Source organism: Curcuma longa, unplaced genomic scaffold, assembly GCF_044706935.1.
Source record: "Curcuma longa cultivar G26 ecotype Majalengka, Jawa Barat unplaced genomic scaffold, ITB_CL_G26_1.1 utg8573_np1212_1322966_RagTag, whole genome shotgun sequence".
Taxonomy (NCBI): Eukaryota; Viridiplantae; Streptophyta; class Magnoliopsida; order Zingiberales; family Zingiberaceae; genus Curcuma; species Curcuma longa.
The window spans coordinates 1,304,773-1,324,355 of record NW_027435604.1 but is presented as its reverse complement, the minus strand read 5'-3'; the positions used below and the strand labels follow the sequence as shown (position 1 = coordinate 1,324,355).

Genomic DNA, 19,583 nt, shown 5'->3' with positions numbered 1-19,583 from the left:
TTCAATTATATTTTTATCTATCTAAAATAATAAAGTTTGATGTTTATTTTTTTTAAGTTAAAATGACTTATTGAGTTATTAATTTTAATCAACATTATTTTTTTAAAAAATATATTGTTCTATATATTTCATTATTTTTAATCAACATTACTTAAATAAACTATATTTCATTAAATTAATAAAATTTTCACCTCCAATTAAATTTTTAGATAGGAAGACTAAAAAATAATTCAGCAAATAGCGTAGCAAAGATTAATTAATTCAGCTTTAAGGTTAAAAAATTCTATAGTTAATTTCAATATAATTCACAACAAAAATAATCATAAATAGCGCTAAATTTAGCAATCGAAATCATATTCGATCATTAAATTTAATGACCGAATTAAAATTTGATCGCTAAATTGAATTACAATAAATTTTTTATGATTTTTTTATAAATCATTAATCAGATTTAGCGATCAAAAAATTCGATCGTTAATGTGTATTATTTTTGTAGTGATTACACTTTGATCTATCTAAAATAATAAAGTTTAATGTTTATTTTAAAAATTTTAAATGACTTATTGAGTAAATTTATCAAAATTTTTTTAAAAAATTATATTCTTCTGACTTACAAAATAAAAAATTAATAAATATATAATATAAAATATCTAAACTGAACTCCAACGGCTTCCAAAGAGAAGGTTCCCGAGGATCTTCAAAATATGCAAGTTATCTGAGAGTACTTCTTGCAGTTTATAGAGAAGGCTCCTGAAGAAATTGTACGTGGAGTTAGAGAGAAATTAAGCATCGATCTGATGCAGAAGAAAAAATAACACTTATAAAAAATAGGCTCGGCTTCCTCCAATTAACAGTTTAATTTTGTCCACACACTAATTACTAATGCGAATACGCTTGCTTGATCATATAGAGAGAGAGTTAGAGTTTTTTTTAATCCACATATTTTATCACTATTTTTAAAGTTAAGAATTTTTTTATATTTAAAATAATTTTGAAATTTTTTATTTTAAATTTTTAAGAAATTTGAGTCTATACAAACTTAACAAAATCCTACGGGGAAGGAGGGAAATCGAAGAAATGGATTGAGTGTTCTCGAGGCTACTTATCGCCCCACCTATATATTCCTGCTCATTCTCTACTGCTATCATCATCGCCAACAGTGTCTTTAATTACCTTGGTCATTGCCTTCCTTCTCAACAACGACTGACGCCCCGATTATGGAAAATCATTTAATTGGTTTCTGTGCTACCACCGTATTCCTCCTCCTATGTCGGTAACGGATCTGCATCCAAAGCCTGCGCAGCTTGTAGATTTCGGCACCGTTTTTTTCTACTGTAGATGAAAGTAGAATATAATATTCCAAAAGGCTCTCTATCTTTTTGGCCTCAGAAACATGCAGAAGATCCTGGATTATCCCCTCCTCCCGGCGACCATGATCTACGAGTCGGAGATGCACGCCTTCCGCCCGACTACAAGATGCCTCGACATCATCCTCCAGTTACACAGTTAGATAGAACACAAATATGCTCATCTCGCCTGCCTCCGCGACAGCATCATTCGATCCTCCGGCTCCTCTAAACACCCACTTTGGACGCTGTCATCGTCGGAGACGGTGAAATAATTCCTTCAACGTTGCAATCTGACGATACAAATTCCATCGCTATTGGCAATCTCAAACGCCGTTTCCAGGATCTTCCAGAGGAGAGGAGGATGGAGAGGAGACGATGAGGGAACTACGTCGAAGATGAACATCCTAGCGTTGGCTGTTAAAAGTTTTTGACATTTAATCATTATTTTGTTCTTTATACACTTTGGGAGAAGAACATATATATATCCCACTATATATCCCAATGACATTCATTCGATTTCATTCAAAACTCTATGTAGAATAGAATATATTATTAAATATACAAAAATGATTATAACACCGACTTTCCTGATCTTCTCATTTTTTTTATCAGATTGAGACTCTCTATTTGCATCTTCTCAAAATGTTAAACCGCTCCGACTTTAATTTCTCTATTAATTTTTTTTTACTAGATTGAGAGTCTGAGAATCTCTCTTTGCATCTAATTCTTATAATGTTGCCCTGTTGGTTACACTCAAAGAGATAATTCAAAATGTAGAATATACAAATCTTTTTATGAGAATTTAATTTGATATCCCTTGATAAATGGTGTAAAGATTAGATTATTTAAGTGATTTAAAATTTTATCTAGTTATTTATACTTTGATTAATGGTTAAGTTTACTTGGATAATATAAATGTTTATTAATATTAGTGTTAATTGTATATTTATATTTTTATTAAGAAATTTTTAATATTTTAAATTTATTTGAAATATATTATTATTTTCTATAAAATAATATGTAAAAAAAAATATAAAAATAGATTATAATATAAATTTAATGATATATGAATTTATAAATAGAACCGTTAATTAATCTTTACACGCGGAGTTGCTCAACATTTCCATCTGATTTTTTTTCTTTTTTATAGAAAATCTAAATCTATAAACACTGACAGTGACATGATGCAGCGTTAATTGGCTGTTCTTACTGTTTAATTATTTTGTGAAAATCTTTGTGCCTTCTGTTGTAATTCTTGTAAACATTGTTCTTTGTGGTCATTGATTTGTTCTTTATGGTTATTGATTTGCAAACATTGTTCTTGAAAACCTTTTCACACAAACTTCCACATTACTCATTAAACAAATCAGCCATCGATTGAATCTTCAGAAATGGTTCACAAATGTTAGAGAATGCACAAACCACATACACAATTTCCCCCAAATTACATATTTGATAGTATTCAACAATTAACCTTACATTTTATCCACTATGTTCCAGAACAAATCCAATATAATATGTAGATACTGTCTCCAGTATGTGAAGTTAAATGGAAGGATGGCATTTACATTATTGATCTCGAATGGCTGCAACAACCAAGCTTTCTTCTGATTGTTTCGCGCATTGTTAACCTATCAGCAGTGAAGACAGAAGAACACAAACAAAATCTCAGTGGTTTTAGTTAGATGTCAATTTCAAATTGTTGTTGTTGTTGCTGCTGTTGTCGTCTTGGTTGTTTATGAATTGGGAATCATCCGGACGACATCGATGATTGGGGATTGACAGATTGGGCATTTGGCACTGCTCCATTGCAGCTGATGGGCACAATTGAAACAAGTACACATATGCCCACACCTGAAGATGCCAAAAAGAATTTTTTCGAGAATTTTGTCTCAAACTGATTGAACATTGAGATCCAACAGAAAATATATTGCAGATTCTTGTCGTAATGTCACCTGTAAAGTAGGCAGTCAACTTGCATTTGGCAACATACTCTGCAGGTATCTCTTCTTCCAGATTTGGCTTTGAAATTACGCGAGGTATTCGCTGTTCCAGTCGAAGTGGAGTTCAGCAGAAGAGTAAGCAACTAAATTTAGCTTCGATAAGAGGAATACTAGAAACAAATGTAGTTAGTTCCAATAACCTGACAGATTGATTGCATCCAAAATGTCCTGTTTGATCAATTGCCGAAGCTTGTCCTGCCACTCCATACAATTCTCAACCATTAGTTTCAGTTCACCGATCTCTGCGTGGATTTGAGCCATCTCACTTCTGAAGTCATTCAAGGTTTCCTTGTCCTGTAATGTTGCAGATGAATACTATGGCATATGAACCTCCTGGAACTAGGAGCGAAAAGATATATAAACATCTTACCACATTTTGAGATGATTGGCGTGTGAATGAAGCGTTCGGCCAATTTTCTGAGTTTTGCAAGTTGTAATAATGTAGAGGTACCATTGATGACGAGATGGATTCAACTGGCTTGGCACTTTGGTAAACAACACTTTGTTGCCAGAATGGGTGATCCATATTAGTTTCTGCAAAATTTTCGTAGAAGAAATATTGATCTCTTCGCTGTACAAATGACAGGATCAACTGGTTCATCTTGTGGCAAAAGTCGCTAGCAAGGGAAGTAGAGACTCTTTTTCTGCAAAGAGAATTAAAGTGACACATAAGTGCTTAAAGATCTGAACTCAAACTGAAAAAAACTATCCTTCCTAATCCAATCGATGCAAGGATTTTTGCAGGTGGAATACATACATGTGTTCAATGTACGTAATCTGTGCAGATAATGGTTCCATTACTATTATTATATCAATAAGGCATAATCATTAGTAGACTGAAAGAAAAGGAATTGAATATAAAAGAAATAATCAAGCATGGAAGACCCATTAAGGGAATAGTTAGGCTTTATCTACAGATGCAAGAAGGAATCTGTTAATACTAAAAAAAAAGTAATCAGGAACGAGGGTATACCTCTCAAGAAGATCCCTTATTTCGACATTATCAGAAAAGTGTTCGAACAAGTCATTACATTGAGGTTTTCTTATGCTCCATCCTTTCCATGAATCTGAACATTGATCACCAATCCAATTCCCAAGATTTTGCCGCGGGGATGTTTCCATGTCCTCAACAGCTGCCTCACTTTGAGCAGCAGCCTCATTTTCCCAGCCATTGGATGGCAGTGAGTCAGGAGGCCTTTGCCAATCAAGGTTATCCACCCATAAATTTCTTTCATCCCAAGAGCCATTGATATTGTGTCTTTCTTCCTGCGGCTCATTGTTCTTAGGAATAGGTGTGCTGGCTTCCATTGGAATGCTCGTCGAGTCTCTTGGGGAATTTACTTCTTCAAACTGATGTTTATTGCATATAAACTGGTTGGTAGAAGATGCATGAACTGAACCTTCTGCATCCATGGGGAACTGAACATGTATTCTTGTATCTGAACCTTCGGCATTTATGGGGAACTGGACATCCACACTTATTGGGTACTCTGTGGCTTCAGTCATGGCTGGAAATTCAATGTGTACACTGCTTGAACTCTCCATAAATGATCTTTTGCTACCAGAACGCTGTCTTCTATGGTTGTTGAATCGCTCCCTAGCATTGATCAAGCCACACATATGAAGAAAGAGTAGAGATTCTAAGTTCCAAGATATATTTTCAAGTTCTTCAAGTGGATTATTCCCCATCAAATAGCTCTTATGAATTGGAACAAGTTATTAGGCATTCTAAACATCTAAGCAAGATCAAAATGTAGTCTCTATTGCTGCAGATAAACTGGGTAATGAATTGAAAAAAAGACTGTCACTCTACAAATTGTGAGCCTTCAAGGGGAAGCCCAATCCAACCAAATGCCAGGGCAAGATTGTTAGGCATGTCTACATGGGTCTTGCTCTGCGACATAACAGGAGTCTCTTGGTCTCTTTAACAAGTCCTCTCAGTCTCGACATTGCTACAGGTAAGGGACCGACTCAAATGTTAACGTGAAAGTTCAAGGGGAGACCTACTCCAAACCAAAAATGCTAAAGCTCTTTGGTGATGAACGCCTTGATTGAAACTTAATAATGTTTGGAAGGTTTTGCTTAGAAATAGGGGGTTAAGGAAGAAATCTCTTGTGGTACCTGTAACACAATTACCTTGGTTAGTAGTACCTGATAACTGAGATTGTCGATCCATTTTGCATCTGATCCAATTCCAATCTTCTCGACTGAACCCGCATTTGATCTTGTATTGCCACATGCCGTCGGAAAGACCGGAGTTTTAGCATTGACTACAATAAATTATGCAAAAAACAAAACATCAGAAATTGATCTCCAGAGAAGTTGCTGCTCCTTTGAATCATGAAATACTTTACTAATGTTACTCTTAGTGAAAATAATTCAAATGGTTATTTGAGATATAAACCATTCCAGAACTCTAAACTCGAAAGCCAAGCAATATATATCTTATTGCAGCTGATTGAATCTCATTATAAATTTTAAGCAATTATGATACATCAAGAGTAGAACCAAATAAGAAATCCAAATGTATCATATTTTTCACGATATAAAGTTATTCCAACAGTATTGTTCAGGCTTCAAATCAACAACCACGGGGAACAAGAGTGTCTCAGGAAAAACCATAAAATGCATATGTGAAACATTGATTATATGCAGTGAGACAGAAGAAGATCAGTAGTATATAAACAGATAAAGAGAATTCTCCACCATTACAGATCTATCAGAAAAAAAGTTAATTAACTGATATAAAAACGATCATTTAATTGAATTGTTGTGTGTGAAATTAAGTATAAAAAGTGAATGTTTTGAGCCGAAGTTGTTGCAGTTCACCTGAAGCCGGCCACGATAGGCGAAGCACGAGACATGGTGGTGGTCGGCCAACGCAACGAGCTCCCGCCGCCGCTCCTGCTCCATCCTCGCCACAAAGCTCTCCATCTCTCCCCGCCCTCTCAGCCGCCGTGAATTCATCAGCACCGACGACCCCGAGACCCTGCCACGCAGCCTCTCTGCCTTGTCGGCTGCCGGGCTCTCTCTTGCCGACCGGTTGTTCTCGTTGTTCAGAGGCGCCACGAAGCCGCCACCGGTACCGTAGCTCGACGTCAGCATCCTGACGATGCTTCCCACGCGGCTCCGCTCGCTCTCATGGAATGGCGAAGCAGACGCGGAGTTCGCCGGCTCGGCGGACGCCATAGACATCATGTCGGAGCTCCAGCCGCCGAGCGCATTCAACTCATCCGACCCATCGGAGTTGTTGCCGCCGCTGCAGGCGTCCTCGGCGTTACCACCAGCTCCACCGAACGCCTCGCGGTGCTTAGGTGTGCCCCCTGCCTCCGCCTCCGCTTCCGCCTCCAGCTCCCTCCACATCTGGATCAACGACGAAGCCCGAACATTGGGCCGCAAATCGCCGCCGGCGGTGGCGGCGGTGTCAGAGAATCCAGACGGGGACGCCTCGCGGAGGAGAGAGGCGGCGCGGGCGGAAACGGGCCGCACCGCGGTAGTAATCGTGGAGATATCCTCTTGGTGACCCTCCCGCTCGATGGTCGTCACCATCTCCCGCGCCTGCCGCGCCGACCACTTATTGAGGATCTGCGACTCCCTCCGCCGCGCAGATGCCCGGAACTCCCCGAGCTCCTCCGCCTTGCCCATCGGATCCAAATCAGCCGCAGAAGGCGCATCACCGCCTACCTTCTTCTTCTGCTGGCGAACGAGAACTTTCTGGAGGGCAGCAGGGTTATACGAGGACCGACCGTGTGAGGCGCCGAGGACAGCAGCGGCCAGGCGGCCACGGTCGCGCCAGTCATCGGCCGTAGCAGACGGCAAGCGGGCAACCGACGAGGCCATGCCAAGCTCTCAACTTTCCTCACAAAACAAGAAACGGAACCCTCCAAACCACGATCAGAGCGAGCCAAAAAGCTCCCCGTCATCCTCTCGCTTCCCCTTTGCTCGAAGACCGAAAGCGTTCATCTCGCGATGAATCGCAGCGAAACAAAGCAGCAGATGCCGTTGCCCTGCGATGGTGAAAAAAGGGAAATCGGCGGGTGAAGCTTGCAACCGGGGGAATGGCGAAGGATAAGGCGGGAGTTCAGAGATGTTTTGGCCGGGAAAAGCGCGCGACCAACCATTAATTGGGGAGCTTCGAAGTAGCCGTTGAGGTCCTTCCTTTTATATAATTTTTGTTGTTGTTGTGGTGCATATATCATCAAATAATTTAATTAAAGTTAAATAAATATTTTGCCATTAAATAAATTTAATTAAAAAAAATTATATGAAGTGAAAGTGATAATATTAAGATTCTTGACACCTAAAATGAGCATCAAGGGTCTAAGATTTAAGGTTTAATATTAAGGGCATTCGAAGGCAAATATTGCAAATGATTTACAAAATCTTTAATAGGTTTGACGAGCTATGTGCTTTATGTTCTCGACTTAGATGATCGGCATGGTCGACTCGAGTTGAAGCTTATGGTTCCTTATCTAGTTTGAGCATTGAATGTGGCACAACACATATCACATTAAAAAGGAACTATCTTTATCTTGCTTCTTGTAGCATTGGCAAATGCAAACCTATGCCTTGTCGATCAAAGGACTCGAGTCTTATCGATGGTTAGCCATTGAATTCCTCTAACCCAGAAGCATGATCTTTTCGATTGAAACCTCATGACCTAAAACACATGGATTGGCTTGAATCAAGCACATTTCAGATGACATTGTTTTAGTCGACAAGTGAAGTATTTACATCAAGAGCAAATTTCTAATAAAGCTTGTCATCCAAGTTCACATCTAATAAGCTCGGCTCGGGTGCTTCCAGTGCCGAAAACCGACACTCAAACAATTCAGGAATAGCCATAGCAAACACTTCTGTGCCTGATACCCGTATCGGTCAGAATAATATAGCTAATAAGCCTTAAAAAGGAATTTCAAATGGGCTCAAACAATCTGTAGCTAATTACAGGGGCAATCCTGTTCTTACACTGTCTATTTTAGCTATACAAGAGATCATTACATCGATTGATTACAAGATAGAGAACCAAAAATTTGGGCACAGATTTACTGAACAAATGCAGAATATTGTTAAGGATGCTGGTAAACACTCTAAAAATCTAACCTTTGGCGATACGGCACCAGCATGAACAGGCCAGATGGCGGCGGCAAACTTAGTATTAGAACAATGTGACTAAAGAGGATTATAGCATCATTGCAAGCGACAGAAATGAACAAATGATCATGCTACGTTTCACACCAGTTTGCACTAGACCTGAAAAAGAAGAGAATAGATACAGGATGATATACTTGCATTCGGCAACTCCATGTTGTGATAAGTACTTATAGAAGACGAGTTTGTGCCTGTTGTAAACCTTAATTTCAAAGATCTTTTACAGTCAACTACTTTCATAAAGTGATACATCAAGTTTTTTTTTTATAATCAATGCTGATCAACTAGTTTCATTGAGTACATCTAATTTCTTATAATCAAATGCTTATCTTTACCAACTCATTCACCTAGTTTTATGCATTTAATTCATTGGCATATACAAAACATCACTAGAGATTCCCAATTCACGTAGTTATGCATGCATTCATTCTTTGTTTTTTTATTTTGTAGAGTATGAGAAAGACGGAAAACTCCAACCAAGTGATAAAGGCAGAATTTGAATCCAAGAGCTTGGCGACAACTAGTAAAGCTCTTGTCAACTGATAACAATTTCAATAAAGCATGGAAATTAGAGCAGAACAACCCACATTAGTGGTTTTCTATTTGCAGGAATACCAATTTGCTAAGCAAGGAATAGGCTACATAGACATTAGGCAGTGGCAGGAGATGCAAGCATAGGATGCTTAACACGATTGTTATTATAGGCGAAATAATAATAGGAACTGAAGCTATGTGCTTACCTGAATATGAAGAGGTTGCAGCTGGAAGTGCAGGATAATTAGGATACTTAACAGCTGCACATGGAAAGGCAAATATAAAAGATATATTTCTAGTAACAGTGAATGACAGAAGAGATAAAATTATATATTAAAAAAAAAGAAAAATAAATTAAATCTTCAAGATACTACTTTGTGATTCCCTGGCTGAACAAGATAGTGAAGCTTTTTGTTAGAACATTGGAACAAACTTCCACATTAAAAATTCAGAAAACTGAGGTGGATCACTGAAGCATTTCATTGTTCATTCAATACACACGCATACACACTTAGGTAAAGGGAAAAGGCACCATACACTTGTTACAGGTAGATGAGGATGGTTGAGATGCAGATGGCCAAGGAGCTGCGATATTATCATTCAAATCACAAGTGAAACTGATCCCTGAGTAAGGGTCAAACGTTGCATCTGATGGTAAGCTTGGAAGAAGGCATCCAGACTCTGTAAAGAGAGTATCAAATTGATAGACATCATAAATTATGATCAAAGCGTAATGCAACAGATGAAATTATTTCATATTCTTTTGTTAATAAGCCCAGTTTCCAAGTCCAGTATGCACCAATACTTAATCTATTGACCACTTGATTATGACATTGATAATGATTTTGTCAACCATGGATTAATCATCTGGTCCTTTTGTAGTCGTTACCTTAAGCGCATGTTCATATGAGATCATCTTTACTTGGTTGTAACTTGTAAGATGTTGAGGTCAAAGAAATTTTACCAATCCTCAACTCAGATGGAAACTATATTGATGCAACCGAAGTATCTAAGACTGCTCTGCCAAGTTGCCACCCCATACATTTAGGCAAAGTAGGACATTGAGAATTCATTGATTAGACTACAACAAAAGGTCCTCGATAGAAGCAAGTCGACCAACCTCAGCTAAGGTCAGCCAATGGGCATCATCAACAGGCAGAGGATTGAGACCTAAGGATCATCACATTTCAAGCTTATTCGTCATTTTACAAGAAACCATTATGTCCAATGTGAGTTGGATTATTGTACCCTTTTCTATTAATTTCTCTTCATACATAGTGACATATTTTCCTTTCTCACTCGTGACTTTGGTCTTGGGGTTACAACATAAATCACTGTGTTTCAGATAGTTGATCTCTGTTTTATGTTTGTGATTCATCATCCTTCATAAAAACTAATATCAGAGTGGCCGTGTACATTTTTTGCGTTAGATCCCTGAATTTATTCCACAGAAATTATAGAATGGAGGAAAGAGGCCTTCCAGACATCCAAATTCATTCAAAAGTAAAGTATATACGTAATCATATTCTACAGGAAAAGTAGAACTGGATAAAGATCATACCTTGGATCCCAACTGTTTTCCGTTCGTCATCAACATAATCAACACAAAAGTCAGATAAAATTATATCAGTATTAGCAAACAATTAATGAAACAGTAGGTTCAGAAGATAAAATGTGTCCATAATCGGCCATTTCTAATACAAAGCAGATAGTCACTATCAGCTTTACATAACTAACCTTGGAGTGAAAAATCCTTGAGAGTTATCTGGCATAAACTATAAACATTTGTTCTGACACTCATGTTTTGCAATTTTTTACCAAGTGAGGCGGCACAACCCAAAGCTTGCAAATTGGTAATGAAACTTTGCTTTTGTAAATGTGAGACGTAATTATCCATAGCATGACAGCAGGCACTATTATTCTTAATCCCATTGGAACAATCTCTGGCAACATCCTTGGTGTCTGGGAAATTTAGTGGACAAACTGCAAAAAGAATCACAGAAAGAACCAAGAATCAAAATAGCAGTCATTTACAATGGTCCACTCTAATTAAAACTCTCAAACATCTAGAAGTTCAAAATTATTTTTATCAAATGTGACAATAGGAAAAAAATGGAGAAAAATTGCTAAAAAATTTATCAGCAACAAGCAGAATTCAAATAATGGAGCAAGACTGAACAGTATAGAAGCATAAAAGTAATTGAAGAGATTTGGCACTTCAATATTATCAATTCACTCGAGCAATATAACACCAAACGACAGCAAAATAACTGAAAGTCCCAGATATATTACATCATCTACATGCAATGTATTCACTCGAGCAATATAACACCAAACGACAGCAAAATAACTGAAAGTCCCAGATATATTACATCATCTACATGCAATGTTTCAAAAGCATATGCAGGCAATACATGGTTAACCGATTGCATAGTGCATATGTGACCATGTACTAAAATAAAATTAAAAATATTATTTACTTATGAAAAAAACATAAGCTATATAAAATAAGATAAATTGAACAACAAATATCCATACTTCTACATAGAAAAAGTATATGTCAATCATGCAATACAAAATATAAGAGTATAGCCTACTTGGGGTTTTAAATCAATTTTGTTCAATCTATATAGGTTCTAGTGAATCAAATACATTTTTTAACTGCAAAGTCTCACATGTCAAATGTGATAATGGTTTCCAAATCCTTCATAAGGCTTTTAGACGCATCTTATTCTACCATTGAACTCTACATAACGCTATATGACTAATATTCAAATCTTTTAAGTCCCTTCTAATTGTCTTATGCCAAAGTTTCTTTAGTCTCCTTGTAGATCTCAAGAATTCATCATTAATCAATTCAATTTGTCTAATTATTGAATTTATTAATCGTCTTTGAATATATTGGTACCATTAAAAAATTTATTTTCTTTTGAATATTTACCCTATTTGCTTGTATTTTTAATTTTATAATTTTTTTCTTTTCTCTTATCCATCTGAATTTACTAAACTCATTAACTTAAATTATCTTTAATCAGTGATATTGTATATAACAATTATTATTATACATTCTATAAGAAGCCTCAGTGGTAGAGGTAGAATTTATTAGACAAAGCTCGTTTTTCACTAATTGAATGATGACCTGCAGTCTTTGGGAGATCTTCCCTCCCTCTTTATTTGCTTACCTATTAGGAACACTTTCACACTATCTTGATATTAGTTGGATGGTAAATGAAGTCCTTCCTCTAAAGAAGGACAAGTGCAACCATCTAATTGTAGATTGACATGATAGTTTTCTTTTCTAATCATGTCTTTTTAGACCTTAAAGTTTTATTCATCTTAGCATTCTAACATCTACTGGACTCATTAATTAATCTCTCTTTAATGAGAGCATTATTGAATATCACATTAATTCTAATAAATTGGTCATATAAAACATCTTATATAATAATCATGCACCTTCTTAGTAAGTAAAAGTTTATTGAACAACTTAGTTAAATGAACTATACTTTCATCTCCTAATTAGTTTCAAACATCAATAGGATAGCATTAGTACTTATGAATTTTACCTACTTTTATTTTACCAAATGTTTGTTTAACCATGTTTTTTTATTATATTTGAGTGCTACTCTTATTGTGTGACTACTGCATGTGGATGTGTTGCAAGCATTGTTTAGCATAATGCAATCCCATGGCTCACACAAGGGACATGCCAATGAAGTTGTTGCCTCGTTGAATGAGTTTTCCAAGCCTTGGAAAGAGGGGCATGGCAACTTCTCCAAGCAATGAAATAAAGAATTATATACTAGAACACTACTCTTTGCCCGTGAGTTTTACGTGAGCAAATTTATACTTATGTTGATAATCAAAATCAGCTCTTTCTTTAATAAATACAAAAGACTAACACAATACAAGAATAGGTTGATTGTAATAGACACAAAATAATGAACCTTATAAGTGGTGAATTCAAATCAGATTTTGCTCTCTTATTCTCTGTTCTCAAGAGGCAGGATATCCTCATACTGCATCCCAACTACTAGGGGTTGGTCAGCAGTGTAATGTTATTCTGATATCAAGCACTATATAACACCATATCATTAATACTAAATCTCCTTTGTGAATTAAATATAAATTTTGTTTGACAACACTTTACCTTTCACTATTCAACTCAAATACTGTGAAATCAATTGATCATCTTAAACCATGTTCTACAACATTAATACATAATTCAATAACCTATCTATCATGCTACCCCTAAGATATAAATAATAATGGCAGTTTTTTAATGAAAAAAAATCCATTACTCCTTGTTACTTGAGCATCCATATCGCCTCTATATGTTCCACTGACTATTTGTGTTAATCTTTTAGTTACCAAACTCCTAACTCATGAAGCATGATTATTGGTCCAGTGAGCATAATCTAGTCAAAAGAGCATAACAACAATTAGACATTCACTCGTGCTAGCAGATTGTGAATCCAAATCAAGAAACAACTCAAATCAAGAAACAACCCAGATAAACTACTAAACTAGATGGCAAAGAGTCTGGAAGAAGAAATTGCAACGTTACCTCCATTAACATTGCAGTTTGATAGTCCTCTCAGCACTTGGTTTGCAGATGAAGAATCAAGTCTGCTAGATAGCCACCTAAGGACAATGCTTTTACAGCTGTTCACAGTAGATGAAAACTCCACTGTTGTATCATTAATTTTCATGTTCATCATCAATCCATCATCCTTCAAGGCAAGCTTTTTTGCAGCTTCATTGATGGCACTTTGACAGATTTGTCTGCAACATTCATTCACAGCATCAACCTTTGAACATGCAGCAAGGAGTTTAGAAGAGTCTACAACACTCTCAAACCCAATGGTATCATTAAAAGGGCAGGATCCTTCAGAGAGGTTAGAAGAGTGGATGGAACAAATATCATGAAGGTCATTAGTGACACCCTGACTTCCAAGAATCTGCTGAATGTCTGATAGGCAATAATTTGCATGAACAGAGTCCAATGCAAGTAAACCTGTATCTTTACTTGCTTGTCCAATTAGAATAACAAGGGTAGCCTCAAACTGCGGACAACAAATAACATTGGCTAAGAAAGGAGCGAAGGAGGCCCAACAATCAACAGCAGTTGTTCTTAACAAATTGTCAACTGCAGAAAAGTTCAATGAACATTGTCCTACAACAACATGACGAACCAAGTAAAAGATCATATAACAAAAGAGTAATTGCAATCTATATCTACCCAGTTATACATGAAACCAAAGAAACCTGACAATTTTGGAGTACTATTGTGAAAAAATGGTGTTGCCATAGGGGAAGGAGCAAGCAAAGGAATAAAAGGTTGTGGAGCACTGTTTGGAGAAGTATCAGGCAATAAATTTGTTTCCTTTGCCTCCATCACCTGATTCGCTAGTTCAAAGCTATTAACCAATATTTTGTCTAGTTTGCAGAGGTTCAGTAGACCTGAATGACAAATACATTTTCGGATTAATCAACTTACCAGAAACATATAGCTCTTCATAATGATTAACTGCATAGCCTGAACAGAAAAAAGAAACATAAAGCCCTTCTAATGAAATTGAACATTCTTGGTATTCTCTATTGCAAGAGAAATTACATGAATCATACTTCTCTCAATAACTTTGAGCTACTTGGTAGTTACATTACATCTAACAAAAGCTCACCTTTCTATAACAACCAACACGAGGAAGAAAAATAACTTATCACCAGATTTCACGACACTAGGTTTCACATTATCCAATTCCTCTTTAATTACACAGGAAAAGCTAGTTAAACGCAATCGCTACCTGGCAGACACAACTTTCCAATCAAACACCAATCCCGCGACAACATTTTCTCTAGAGCAATCTAACGTCAGAACTCCGAATCATTTTACGGATGCCATAAAAAAAACGCTCTTTCAAGAAATCAAACCAACAAAAGAACCAAATTCAACCACGCGGAACCGCGAAATTTTGCCACCGACCCAACTAAGGGTCAAGTCAGCATCAGCAAAACCCTCGGAACCAAGATCGAACCACAAACTCGACAAACCAAACGGCAAAATCAGATCTTTGAAACTGGAGCAAGAGATCAAGAAATCCAGAGTACTCACAGAGGAGAAAGAGGGAAGCGGCGAGGAGATTCGGAGGGACGGAGAGCGGCAGGTCGCCTCCCATTTTGGAGTCCTCCACTTGAGAGAGAGAGGAGGAGGAGGAGGAGGAGGAGGAGGAGGGTGGTTGCGGTAGGACAAGGCTAGCTAGGAGTGTGCTGGGCGTCGCTTTTAATGGCGATGAAGGTGCGTCAGTAGCAGTGGGGAAGCAGACAGCATTTATAAGCGCTTATTAAGAAGCGCCGTTTGTGTAGCATGACCTCTTTTACTGCCTTCCCATATCAATAGAACCCGAGTTGACTCAGTAGCTAGCTTATGAGTCTGAGTTAAATCGTTTCGACTCGATTTGATTCGATCCGATTCGATAGAATTTAATTATCCTGATTGGATTCGATTCAGCTGAACTAAGTGCGGTTTAGTCGAAGTAGGTTTAGCATGTTCACGCCGCAATTCTAACCTTGACTTCGAGTTAAGTTGGATTGAATCGATTAGCTTGACTTAACATGCTGTTTGAAGTGGATTCAACTTGATCGAACTAAGTGTGATCTAGTTGAAGGTGGTTTAGCTCGATGAAGGTGGCCTTAATTGAGGATAACATGAGTGCATTTAATGTAGTGGTCAAATAGGGACGAAATTCATTATCTTGAAGGCAAAAAAAAAGTCAAAGAAATAAATTTTTAGAAAAAATAAATGACCATAATATGAAAGACATCTGTCTCTCCTATCTCTAAAGTCAAATTAATGTCAACTCCATCGATCATACATTATGTCATTACACACAAAAAATTTAATTCAAGTTCTAAGACAAGTTGTGACATTCAAGAACGTTTATTTTTTAATCCGATTAAATTCGAAAGTGTAAATGAATCACATTAAACGGTCCAACATAGTAAATGAATCGATGGCTCTCTTGTTGATCTCTTTCAATTAGAGTTCTATATGCTCAGTAGAAACCAATCCAGATAAATCTGGTAGCAAGAAACAAAGACTAACTTTATCATGCTGATTCAAGGACAAATTTATTAATTAATTAAAGTGTAGCTCGTGAAAACTCTCATAATACAAACGGATCGATCAAATTATTCAAGTATTAAACATATCAAAAAGAGCAGAGCAGTTCAGATCAAGATCAAGATCATGAATGCATGATATGCATGATATCAGACCTATATATATTTCTAGCTACGTACTTCTTCATGCATCAGCTAGTGATTACAAACAGCTGGCCTGGCCTGCCCTCGAAGAGCAAAATTGCTGCAGCTAGCGCCGGCCGGCCAGCCGCCCGGCCGTCCTCATGGGCCGACGGGAGCAAGAGTCGTCGCCGGAGACGGCTTCCCCCGCCCCATCGTGAATCCGCGCGTGCCGTCGGGCATCCGGGGACTGGGCGGGCAGCCTGGCTTGCTCGTGATCTCCACTGCTAGTCCGCCGCCGCCGGCCTGCCCCAGCACCTTGCCTCGCACCCTCCCCCAGCCTTTTCGAGCCCCGCCGTTCTGGCTCTCCTCGTTCTGCCAAAGTAAACGAATCAATGCGCGGTGGCCGCCGGAAGCATGCAGCGCCGAGCTAGCTGACTTACGCTGTGATCGGGTGCTTGATCGCCGCGAGGAGACCCCAGAGTTTGCGAAGAGGACGACTGCTCGTCGTCGGAGAATATGTCGAAGTGATCGAAGTCCAGCTTCTTGTTTCTGATCACAGATTTTGGCTGCAAAAACCAACTAATTAACCGATCAACTCAAAAAGTCCTAAACTTGGCTGTTAAATTATCAAGAACAAAAAGAAATTGAAGAAAATGGAGAAGTCAGAAGAGATTAATTAATTACTGAGCATCGTAGCATCGTTCTGACTCGAAGGCCCTTTCTCCAGTTCCTCTCATCGTTCAGCTTCTCAACCTGCAGAATCAATTAATGAAGAACATCTAATGCCTTTCTTAATGCTCAAACACAACGATTAATCAAACAGCTGCTGATCGACTCACCGCCTTCTCAGCTTGATCTGTGCTCTCGTACTCCACCAGCGCATGCAGCTTCAGCAAATTAAAGGAAAGAAAGAAACATGAATCACAATCATTTTGAAGAGAAAATTAATTAACCATTATTAAACATGTATACCTTATTGCTGATCAGCACATCATTCTTGGAGCTTCTCGCTGAGTTTGGCTCCTGAGGATGGCATATCCTGATGTTCTTCACGCTGGTGAAGAAAATCAATGACGATTAAGATTCTTTTTTTGTGTGTGTAATTTAAAGTGATGAAGAAGATCGATTTAGATGTGTTTACCACCCCGCGACGCTGAATATTTTTTCAAGGTTCTGGCGCGAGTAATCCTCTGGCAGGTTCTCTACCACAACAGTACGAGACTTCAAAGCAGAGAAGAAGAAGAAGAAAAGGAATCAATAATATTTGCAAAGAAATAAAATTCTAATGTAATATTTATTTTCCATTGATTACTTGGAGCTCCTCTTTGTCTCTTTCAGTGAAAAGTTGCTTGCGTTTGATCTTCTTGCCATCCTCGCTAAGAACCTACAAAATTAATTAACATGAAATTCTATTATATATAAAATGGTATAAAAGATCTGAAAGAAGTTGAATCCTCACGAGCTTAGAGGAGGTCTTGAGGGCTTTGATCAGCGTGTAGTTATTGACATCCAGAGCTTTTATCTTTTTCCAAGAGGCAACCACTGACATTGGCACTGAATCATGCAAGAACAAAAGAGAAGAGAATTATGATCATTTAGTTTAATTTAGACCAAGGAAATATAACTGAAAATTTCCAAAAAAGAAAGAAAAAAAATGTATTTATTCACCATATCCTTCTGGATCTTTGTTCATGATCTTCATCAGGAAATCATTTGCAACCAGATTGGTATCACTGAACTGGTACTCCACCTATGATTTGGATAGCATAAGTAAGTTAAAACATCCATGCATGCTTTTAATAAGTCACGAAATCTGGAACAAAATGATAATTAAAGAACCTGCTTTACGATCTTTTGAGTTAGATCGCTGCTGTTCTTTGCGTGGCTCGCTGCTGCTGCGCCTTTGCCATAGAAATCTGGAACGAAGTGAGTGGATTCTTGGTCTGCGAAGTAGAACCATTCTGGTCCCAATGAGCCGCCTCCGCCGCCACCACCTCCATTGAAGAACTGGAGGTAGGGGTAGAAGCACCCTGGCAAGGAAGACGGCGCGGTGGCGACCGCCGGCAAGTGCGACCGCGGCACGAACTCCGGCGCGTGGACATTCAGCTTAAACCTCGGGCTCGGACCACCCGCTTCCATCGTCGTCGTCGTCGTCTCTTCCTCCACCACTTCTTTGATCTTCTCTTCTTCTCCTCCTCCTCCTCTGGTTTCTTGTGCCATTTGTTTTTCCTGAATCTTGGGGTGTTCTTCTCTTGCCTCTTTAAGTAGTCTTCTTCCGTCCTTCTTCTCCATTTCTTTCTCATGGAGTTTGTGGTGAAAGGATTTTTCGAGACTATTTCCTCCTAATTTCACTCGATCTTCTTCCCACAATTCCTCTCACTTCGCCACATCTCCAGATTGAATTGCCAGAATAAAATAGTATAACATTTAATATTTGTACTATATATTTTCTCCTATAATTACCAGTTTCATCTCAAGTGATCATGAAACTTTTGGTTGGATATATGGTTTCAAAATTAGATCTTTTCCCCATGAAACCAATAAAATCATCCCAAGTACACCTTATACGATCTTCTTGAAACAAAAAGATTGATCTTTCGACTTTCCTGTTATAACAGAAATCCTAAGTTACAAATAAAAAATATTTTAAAAAGTAAAAATATATTTAGGTGGGATTGTTTCTATAATAAATGGGAAAAAATGAAAAGGACTAGGGCCATTGGTTTTTTTTGAAAAAGGAACGGGCACTTTTAACATTAGCACAAGCTTGGGAGAAATTCAGGGCGGGGGGCGGCTGCTTGGAAATTTGATTTTTATGTGGCCAAAAGAGCAAAGACACGATTTTTATCTCACTTTCTGGTTTCAGCGCCGGGCCGACCGTGTCGTCTGCTACATTCAATTCGACAAATTAAACAAACCCTATAAAATGCTGCCAAAACAAGCTAGTGAACACAGCTCTGCAAAAAGAGAAGACAAGGATGAAGGTTTTGGTGGAGGTGCTAACGGGGAGGTTGTTCCACGTCGAGGTGGAGGATCAGGACGCCACGGTGGGGAGCTTGAAGAAGGCCATCGTCGCCGTGGGGGACGAGGAGATGCCGCCGGAGCAGCGCCTGCTTCTCCGTGGGGGAGGAGGAATCTACCACGACTTTCCGATCAGCAAAATCTAATCAATGAGCTTTTGTATATATCGTTTGAAGTTTGCATGTGTCTACGTGCATGGCCGGAAAATTTTATCAACAAATATTTTTAGATTTTATTTATGATATTAAAAATAACAAAATTGATTTTTGTCCGATGCTGA

General features: G+C 38.1%; 3 protein-coding genes across 3 annotated transcripts; all 3 read right to left on the bottom strand.

The window, feature by feature from the left end:
- Positions 1 to 3,085: 3,085 nt before the first annotated feature.
- On the bottom strand, positions 3,086 to 7,192 carry LOC141820878 (uncharacterized). Its single transcript, XM_074708238.1, has 7 exons — positions 6,182 to 7,192; positions 5,504 to 5,622; positions 4,326 to 4,949; positions 3,723 to 3,996; positions 3,493 to 3,646; positions 3,305 to 3,395; positions 3,086 to 3,203 (listed from the first exon to the last, which is right to left on the bottom strand). The coding sequence occupies exons 1-7, from the start codon at positions 7,190 to 7,192 to the stop codon at positions 3,086 to 3,088; spliced, it is 2,391 nt and encodes a 796-aa protein (XP_074564339.1).
- A 1,070-nt stretch (positions 7,193 to 8,262) lies between these two features.
- On the bottom strand, positions 8,263 to 15,269 carry LOC141820916 (putative GPI-anchored protein At1g61900). Its single transcript, XM_074708279.1, has 8 exons — positions 15,153 to 15,269; positions 14,306 to 14,500; positions 13,605 to 14,213; positions 10,775 to 11,020; positions 10,599 to 10,610; positions 9,575 to 9,718; positions 9,244 to 9,297; positions 8,263 to 8,605 (listed from the first exon to the last, which is right to left on the bottom strand). The coding sequence occupies exons 1-8, from the start codon at positions 15,214 to 15,216 to the stop codon at positions 8,535 to 8,537; spliced, it is 1,395 nt and encodes a 464-aa protein (XP_074564380.1). The 5' UTR covers positions 15,217 to 15,269; the 3' UTR covers positions 8,263 to 8,534.
- A 1,172-nt stretch (positions 15,270 to 16,441) lies between these two features.
- Positions 16,442 to 18,574, bottom strand: LOC141821030 (la-related protein 6C-like). The gene is made up of 10 exons (XM_074708388.1): positions 18,122 to 18,574; positions 17,951 to 18,032; positions 17,742 to 17,836; positions 17,595 to 17,666; positions 17,424 to 17,503; positions 17,255 to 17,336; positions 17,122 to 17,169; positions 16,967 to 17,035; positions 16,723 to 16,848; positions 16,442 to 16,654 (listed from the first exon to the last, which is right to left on the bottom strand). The coding sequence occupies exons 1-10, from the start codon at positions 18,572 to 18,574 to the stop codon at positions 16,442 to 16,444; spliced, it is 1,320 nt and encodes a 439-aa protein (XP_074564489.1).
- Between the last annotated feature and the right edge of the window lie 1,009 nt (positions 18,575 to 19,583).

Coding starts and splice junctions, on each gene's coding strand:
- LOC141820916 (XM_074708279.1), bottom strand. CDS start 15,216: ATGGGAGGCGACCTGCCGCTCTCCGTCCCTCCGAATCTCCTCGCCGCT. Junction 14,214..14,305: donor TAGTACTCCAAAATTGTCAG/GTTTCTTTGGTT, acceptor ATGTTGTTGTAG/GACAATGTTCATTGAACTTT. Junction 9,298..9,574: donor CTCATCTACCTGTAACAAGT/GTATGGTGCCTT, acceptor TTCCATGTGCAG/CTGTTAAGTATCCTAATTAT.
- LOC141820878 (XM_074708238.1), bottom strand. CDS start 7,192: ATGGCCTCGTCGGTTGCCCGCTTGCCGTCTGCTACGGCCGATGACTGG. Junction 4,950..5,503: donor TCGACAATCTCAGTTATCAG/GTACTACTAACC, acceptor GATCAATGCTAG/GGAGCGATTCAACAACCATA. Junction 3,647..3,722: donor GCCAATCATCTCAAAATGTG/GTAAGATGTTTA, acceptor GCAACATTACAG/GACAAGGAAACCTTGAATGA.
- LOC141821030 (XM_074708388.1), bottom strand. CDS start 18,574: ATGGAGAAGAAGGACGGAAGAAGACTACTTAAAGAGGCAAGAGAAGAA. Junction 17,337..17,423: donor ATATTCAGCGTCGCGGGGTG/GTAAACACATCT, acceptor TTTCTTCACCAG/CGTGAAGAACATCAGGATAT. Junction 16,849..16,966: donor GAACGATGCTACGATGCTCA/GTAATTAATTAA, acceptor TGGTTTTTGCAG/CCAAAATCTGTGATCAGAAA.